Here is an 8,370-nt window from a genome sequence, read left to right as displayed (position 1 = left end):
CAATCCCATTTTGTTTTCCATTTTTTCCCTCCGAATTGAGGTTTTTTTTTTTCAGTTCTAACCCGTGCCAGAAACTATTTATATTTGGTAGCCGAAAAAATATATAAAATTTGTATATAACATACATAATGTATATATATATCTATACAAAAAATATACATTTTTTCGGCTACTATTTTGAAAGCTACTATACAGTGTCATTTCCGAAGGGGCAAATTTGTTTGAAAGTGTAACAGTAACATTATTTATTAAATAATTAAATGGAAGGTATATATACATTATTTCTCGAAGTAAGGGGTAAATATGATCTTTTTATCATTTTAGGTGTCTTAATTTGATAGACACGAAATTTAAGAAAAGTAAAAAAGATTTTTGAATCTTGTGATAAAAGACTTTTGAATCTTGTGATCTTAAATTAAAAATATGTATATTGTACCATGTCGAATATCTTTGAATCTTATGATCTTAAATATGCCATATAGAATGTTAGAGTTACTAAATATAAAAAAATATATTCTTTTTGAAATAAATTAAAAAAAAAAGTAAGACATATAAAGTAAAATAGAGATAGTAGAAGAAATTAATACAAAAATATTAACAATTTTGTATATCAAAGAGCTAGGAAAAAATAATATATATATATATATATAAACTTGTAAAATTCAGACTAAATTATAAGTTAACTATATTGATTGAGGACTTTATGGCAAAGTTTTTTCCTTTATTATATTAGCTAAATGGGATAAACAATTATTATTTTTATGAACATAATTCTTAATGCAATATTTATGTGATTTCTAAAAAATTTGTATCCAATGAAAACTAGTTAAAGTAAATCTTGTATGCGCTGATGACAGAGATTTAGGAGCGTAACATTAAACATGTCGCTCGTGGGGCCGTCTCTTGAATACTCCATTTAATACTCCACACAAAATTAGTTTAAGAGATCTTTTGAGACGAATTTACTAGCTCTTTTGAATGAATTTCTATGGCTTCCATGAATATTTTGTCTCTCTTGAAATCAGGCGTTAATGGTTCAACATCACTAAAGCAATGCAAACTCTTGCACCAAAAGATTGTTACTTTAGGCTTACAAAGCAGCATTATTTTTTCCAAGAATCTAATTAACCTATACATCTCTTGCCAAGATTTCCATTCTGCTAAGCTAGTTTTTCAAAACCTTGAAAACCCTCTTGATATCACTTTGTGGAATGGTCTAATGTCTGAATATACGAAGAACCATTTGTTCAATGAAGCTCTTGAGCTCTTTGAGAAGCTGTTGCACTTCCCATATCTCAAAGCTGATAGTTACACCTTTCCTAGTGTTCTCAAGGCTTGTGGTGGTTTAGAAAAAGTCCAATTTGGTCAAATGGTACATGCTCATCTGATTAAATGTGGGCTTTTATCAGATGTTGTTGTGACAAGTTCACTGATCGGTATGTACGCGAAATGCGGCTTGTTCGGTTCAGCTATACAGCTGTTTGATGAAATGCCTGAAAGAGACGTCGCGTGTTGGAATACTATGATTTCATGCTACTATCAAAGTGGGAAATTTGCCAAAGCGCTTGAGTTCTTTGAGAAAATGAAGGGTTTGGGATATACGCCTAATTCGGTTACCTACACAGCTGCAATCTCGTCATGTGCGAGGCTTTTGGATATGGAAACAGGGGAGAGAATTCATCAGCAATTAGTGAATGATAAGTTTTCATTGGATGGTTTTGTAAGTTCTGCTCTTGTAGACATGTATGGGAAATGTGGCTGTTTAGAGAAGGCTAAAGAGATCTTTGAGCAAATCCCTTTCAAGAGTTTGGTTTCCTGGAATTCCATGATATCTGGGTATAGTTTGAGAGGCGATACCAGATCATGCATTGAGCTTTTAAGAAGGATGAGCAAAGAAAACACGAGACCGTCTTCTGTGACTTTAAGCAGCTTATTAATGGCATGCTCTAAATCCGCTCAATTGCAGCACGGGAAGTTTCTTCATGCATATATAATTCGAAATAAAATAATATCTGATGTCTTTCTTAATGCTTCACTTGTTGACTTATATTTCAAATGTGGCAGAGTTGAGACTGCCCAAAATGTCTTTAGTAAGATCACAAAGAAGAGTGTGGAAGCTTGGAATGTAATGATCTCCGGATATGTGTCAGCTGGATACTATTTGGAGGCTCTTGACATCTATAATGACATGAAGTTGGCAGGGATAAAACCTGATGCAATCACTTTGACGAGTGCCTTGGTATCTTGTTCACAGTTGGCTGCCTTAGAACAGGGCAAGGAGATCCACAAGTGTATCATTGACAATAGGTTGGAATCCAATGAAACTGTTATGGGATCATTGCTTGATATGTATGCTAAATGTGGTGTCGTAAGTGAAGCTTTTCAAGTCTTTGATGAGTTGCCTGAGAGAGATCTGGTATCATGGACTACAATGATTGTGGCATATGGATCTCATGGCCAAGCTTTTGAAGCTTTAAAACTCTTCAATGAAATGCTGCATTCTAATGTAAAACCCGACAGAGTTGCATTCCTTGCAGTAATTTCTGCATGTGCTCATGCAGGATTAGTGGATGAAGGTTGTCATTATTTTAATTTAATGATCAGTGTTTGTGGCATCCAACCATCAGCTGAAGAGTACTCATGTCTTATTGACCTTCTTGGGCGTGCTGGAAGATTGCGTGAAGCCTATGCAATTCTACAGAACAACCCACACATCAGGGACGATGTTGAGTTGTTAAGCACATTATTTTCTGCATGCCATTTGCATGAGGAACGAGAGATCGGAGAAGAAATTGCAAAGGTACTTACTCAAAAGGACGTGGATGATCCATCGACTTATGTTGTTTTTGAAAAAATGTATGCTTCGCAGAACAAATGGAATGAGGTACGCAAGTTGAGACTGAAGATGAAGGAGCTAAGGTTGAGGAAAAAACCTGGATGTAGTTGGATTGAAGTAGACAAGAGGATTCAAACTTTCTTGGCAAATGATAAATCATTCCCATTAGTAGACAATGTTTATCAATGTCTATGCTTAATTTATAGTGACATGGAAAACTATGAATGCTTTAGTCTTAATAGCAAGGGAGATGAATACTACTCACACCCAGCTACTTGACCACACCAATCTCCTTGTTCATGATAGTTTTGATAGTATTGAACTTTTTCCTTGACAAAAAATACTAAATTCTTTTAATTAAATAATTAATTGTATGAATAATTAAATAAAACTTTTTAAAAATTAAAAACTCAATTCCAAACCTCCTCACTAGATTTCTCTTCCACGTTCCTCTTCTCCTTTAATCTTCTTGTCAAGAGCGACAAGCCATCTTCTCTGTAAAAGAAATCAATGTAGGTACTTTCCTATATATTGTTTTTTTCTTGTCAATCTTTTTCTTTTTTCAAACATAGATGGAAAAATCAATCTGCCGAAACACCAAACCTAGGGCAACTACGACATCTAAGTTTAGAATATGATAGCTTATGGAGCGTCTTTTATCCCCTTAAGTAGAAGCATCTAAAATATTATATACGGTCGAAATCGGGCTTGTCTATGACATGGTAGATACTAGATCGGGCTCGTCTATGACATGGTAGATCGGGCTCGGAACACAAGGGACTCAAGATCGACCCCAAGTCCCACCAGATCAGAGCCGAAGTCAAATGTCTATCTTCGAGAACATTGAGTCCGTGATCCCGGAATCGACCCTGATTCCGAACGAGCTCGAAGAAACATTGTTAGCGTAACCAACAGGAGACTGAAATATCCGTGACTGGTCGGATATTACGGCGGAAATCTCGGCACATATCAAAAAACCGGCAATCAGCAAATCTCTATATAAAGGGGGCCTAATAATTCATTTAGACACATTGTAACACGCACTCAAAAGCAATATACTGTTATTTTTCTCTTTAAGCTCTTATTCAACTGTGAAGTGTATCATGTTCAAGGGTGGCTAACCCCAGGGCTGTAACTGTTCAATTCGTGTGGTTTAAATTTACTTTATCATTGTTCAAAGGTGGCTAACCCCAGGGCTGTAACTGTTCAATTCGTGTGGTTTAAATTTACTTTATCATTGTCTATTTCAATTGCAGTTATTATCGCTTTGTGTCATTTTAATCCACGTATCTTTAAAACCACTTATAAATTCAATTGTTATCCGATTTTGAGTGTAAACAAATATCATCTAAATTTAAAATATCTTTTATAGTTAAAATGCAGCATCTAGATGTCAAAATTCATATTTTTTCTATCTTAAAGGAGAAAAAAAACTTTGTAACTCCTTTCAACTGGAACTGCGTTCCTTCACCCTAGCTATATTTGAAAATACCAATGTAACTATTAAGCTTAATTGTTATAGAATTTTTGAATAGATAAAAGAAACTTTACATTATGAATCCAACAAATAATGTTGGATTGTAGATAGATAAATGACGTGACAAAAAATTAGGCAAAACTTTAAGGAGGTTTTCGAAGAATGTTAGAATGATTGTAAGGGCAAAATGTGCAAATACAAAGACTGAGTTTTATCAAATATTTTTAATGAATAAGAATTAGCAGTGTTGTTATTGTTAGTAATATTGTTGTTATCATTGTTGTTATTATAAAAGAAATTATTGAGTAGAAGTGGGCATTATAGAACACATCAAATTTCTCGAGCCTAAGAGAAGTGTCAACGTCAAGAATTACAATACTTGAACAAAACAGAGAAGTAAACTATAGAGAAGACATGAGACTTGGAATGATCCAAATTAAAGCACTTCATTAGCATTATATTATATCAGAAACAGAGGATTATGATTGTTATAAACAAAAACTACATGATTAATCTATCTTCCTCTTCTTCACAAACAAAATAAATGTCTATAGCCCAAAATTAAGACAATGAAACGCGAAAAGTGAACAAAACCATAAAACTTGATCATAAATTTTTATCAAAATCAAAACTTACTTACTGGTAATTATCAGTCTAACTTTTACTATAAAAACAGAAATAAGAAATTACCACTTCATCGCTCCAAATTGGTACAAAACATCATGAGAAGAATTGGCCAAATCATCAGCTCTTTTCAATAAATTGTTGTTCAACACTTCCATGGAAGCCATGCATTCTTGGAGTTCTTGCAACCCTAAATTGTCCAAAGACAAATCTTCCCACCAATTATTAGTCCCACTCACACCCACACTCACAGCTTTCTCCTTGTCCAAAATTCCCATTGCTTCCAAATACTTCTTCTTACTTTCTTCTTCAATTTGAAGCCTAAGAGCGGCACTAAACCCGTCTTCATCACGCCCTCCAGTTTCGTAGCGATTGATAACAGAGTCCACACAAGGGTTTCCAAAGGAATAGACTTTACCAGCAGGAGATTCAACAATGACAGCAACTTCTGCGCCGCACAATGCGCTCAGTTCGCTCGCTTTCTTGAACACCCCCGCCCGCCGCTTCGAGAACGTCACTTGCAAACTGTTTCTGTTTGCTATTTTCTCTATTTTGATCTTTTGCCGTCCTTTGCTCTTTTTCTTGATTTCCTCATTCTCATTCTCATTCTTCTTCTCCATTCTTGTTCAATGGGATCTTCTAATTTGCGAGACTTGTTTTTCTTTACACTAAATATATAACGATTAATCATGGAAAGGAAGAAAGTAATTTTACTTCCAAGGGCGCCTCTAGGGTATAATTAAAGCCCCAAAAATAAAAAGTACTACTTATTATATAATATATATACTCCATAATTTATATTTATATAATTATTAATAAAAGCTTTCAAATTTTAATAATTTTTAAAGTTTTGTAGACGTAAGATTAAGTGAGTTAATTGAAAAAAAAATACTCACTAAATTAAATAATATATTTACCTTCTCATCAATTTTATTTTTCTTTCTTTATGTATAGTCTTTTTTTCATGGTTCTTACGGTTTTACTTTCTAATTTCAATTCCAATTCTCTAGATTAACTATTTCTTTTGGTCACATTTGATTGGTCCACACACCAAAAAGCAAGTTCGTTTGTGTCTCATCTTTTTTAACTAAGAAATCCCTGAGGCAAATGTCGCAAGGTTCAAAACATGATGAATAATGGGCTCACTGTTTACCAATTTTATTTAATGGAAGAATTCAATACCATATGACATGCACCTAACTCATATATCATGAGTTGTGCTCTTACCACTATATCAAAGTCATGTAGGTTTTTTTTGTGCCTCAATAATATATGAATTTCATAAAAGACGTTTCAGGGTCTTTTTAATATATTTTGGTTTAGGCCACCAGTTTTGTTGAGCCGCCCCTCATTGACAATCAACAATGATTTACAGAATACTGCCCCACTATAAACGTATTGTTCAACCAGCTTCATTCACATTTGGTAACTAAATGACAAACTCGCTGTGTTTAATACTCTTGTCATTGTTGCCTTATTTTAAGTGAGAGTCTATAAATTTTATTGAGAATGTCATGGGCGGATAAGTGGCTCTAGTAGGAGACTAGTAAAGCCTTGATTTAGGTCCCCAAAATTTTTAATAATGAATTTTATAACTTTATTTCAAATTAGACAATATTAATATTTGTAGGAAAAATAATAAAGTACAAAAAAAATTGTAAAAAAGAATGAAAGGTGTCTACTCTTAAATAGTAAAAATATTTTTAAAACTTTGAATTAAACTACTTAAATCTTCATATTAGTAAATATATTTTCTACAATAATATCAAAGGTAACATATTGCAAATACATGTCTAATATCTCATTTATTTAAATTTTCCTTTTCTAATATAAATAATAATATTACTATGTGAAGTTAAGACTATGTCATTTAAGAATATATGCTATAAACAACAAGTATGAAAAAATGGTAAGATTAATTTTTTTGCATATATGTGTGTATACGTACTAATAAAAAAGTATAAGGCCTCTTATTAAAGTTTGGCTTTAGGCCACCAATTTTACGGAGCCGCCCTTGGTGTGACTCCGATCCGTTTAAGAAATTAAAAATCCTATTAACCAACATATACTCCGTCTCTTAGTTTCATTCCTTTTAATTACTATCCGTTTAAGAATTTTTGAAGTAATCTTTTTTTCAAATCGCTGGAATCTCCATATTTTTATTTCATTCAAGAACTTAGTTGATTTATTAAAGAAGTTATAATTATTATTATTAGGCCAATTCTAAATGAATTATTAGAAAGCTGTATAAATTTGTAGGGGAAGCTATATAAGTTAATATTTTTTCATTAATGAAAATTAAATCATCTTGCCGTTTTCAAAAGCAAACAATTTACACTTGGTACATGCAAAAAATTCATGCTAACTTACCATGGTTTAGTGATGAATTGTGATAAGAATACATATCAATTAACCATGTAAAAATATTAAAAGTTATGTAAATAAAATATATGGCATACAATTATTGATTTAATAAATGCAACAGTGCGAGTGATTAAGTCTTTTTATTAATAAAAATTAATAAAAGAAAAAGATATTGATATAATGGTTTGATTTTATTTTTTACAATTATTAAAAATTAACTCAAACCGAACTACGAATACGAGCATAAAGAGAACTAAACTTCCATAGTTCCTCTTGTGGATTATGTGTTAAATTGCTTTTTCTTTTTAATATGTATTCCATAACTGTTCTCTCTTTAGTGTACATTCGCATATCAAATGTGCATTCACCAGTTTAGTTTTTGAGATTCGTATGCTCTGCATCTGTAAAAGAAACTCTCGTATCTTGCTTTGTCTTTGCTGACGCGAAGCTACGTCGCTTTTAGTTGATGAAGTGAATGAAATCATTAGATTCCCATTTGGAATCACTGCACTTCAAGCTAATAACATAGTAGTTTAAAACTAGTGGTAAACTGTTGTTTGAGTATTTATAGTGGAATTTGCATTATCATGGTCTCATCAACATTACTTTGGTCAAAGATGTGGTAAATTGTAGATTTAATAGTAGGGCTTGTTTAACTAAATCTATTTATACTATACTTATATTAAAAGTGGAAAGGTTTAAAGTTAAAAACTAAATTACTCATTTTCCTTTTAAAAACTTAATTACCCTAACTTAAAAAACGAAAATAAAAAAACTAACGCCTAACATCTAAGGCAGCGCTTCAAACCACCATGAAGCACTACAAGAAGAAAAAATTGCAGCACTTCATTAATGTATTCAACAATTACCTTCTATCTTAGTATATGTACCATGAAGCCGTGCGATGCTCTTAGATTTCCTCCAAATTCTCACGGCAAGAAAGAAGCACAAAAAGGGGGGGGGGGGGGGGGGGGGTAGAAGGAGAGAGAGAGACAACAGAAGAACCTGAATCTAAAGGCCTACAAAAAACTTCTTACAAGTTAGCTCTATGCATAGGATTATAGGAGTA

General features: G+C 32.8%; 2 protein-coding genes across 2 annotated transcripts; one reads left to right on the top strand and one right to left on the bottom strand.

Moving 5' to 3' along the window:
• The first annotated feature begins 860 nt into the window (after window positions 1–860).
• LOC109238999 (pentatricopeptide repeat-containing protein At5g27110) lies at window positions 861–3,134 on the top strand. The gene has a single exon (XM_019405494.1). It carries the CDS (start codon window positions 989–991, stop codon window positions 3,113–3,115), a length of 2,127 nt encoding a protein of 708 aa, XP_019261039.1. The 5' UTR covers window positions 861–988; the 3' UTR covers window positions 3,116–3,134.
• A 1,681-nt stretch (window positions 3,135–4,815) lies between these two features.
• Window positions 4,816–5,645, bottom strand: LOC109238988 (agamous-like MADS-box protein AGL62). Its single transcript, XM_019405486.1, has one exon. It carries the CDS (start codon window positions 5,555–5,557, stop codon window positions 5,000–5,002), a length of 558 nt encoding a protein of 185 aa, XP_019261031.1. The 5' UTR covers window positions 5,558–5,645; the 3' UTR covers window positions 4,816–4,999.
• Window positions 5,646–8,370: the final 2,725 nt, after the last annotated feature.

The sequence above is a fragment of the Nicotiana attenuata genome, unplaced genomic scaffold (genome assembly GCF_001879085.1).
Source record: "Nicotiana attenuata strain UT unplaced genomic scaffold, NIATTr2, whole genome shotgun sequence".
In the NCBI taxonomy this organism is placed as follows: domain Eukaryota; kingdom Viridiplantae; phylum Streptophyta; class Magnoliopsida; order Solanales; family Solanaceae; genus Nicotiana; species Nicotiana attenuata.
This window is presented reverse-complemented; position numbering and strand designations above follow the sequence as displayed.

Excerpts from the sequence above, each read along its gene's own strand:
- LOC109238999 (XM_019405494.1), top strand. The coding sequence starts at position 989 with ATGGCTTCCATGAATATTTTGTCTCTCTTGAAATCAGGCGTTAATGGT.
- LOC109238988 (XM_019405486.1), bottom strand. The coding sequence starts at position 5,557 with ATGGAGAAGAAGAATGAGAATGAGAATGAGGAAATCAAGAAAAAGAGC.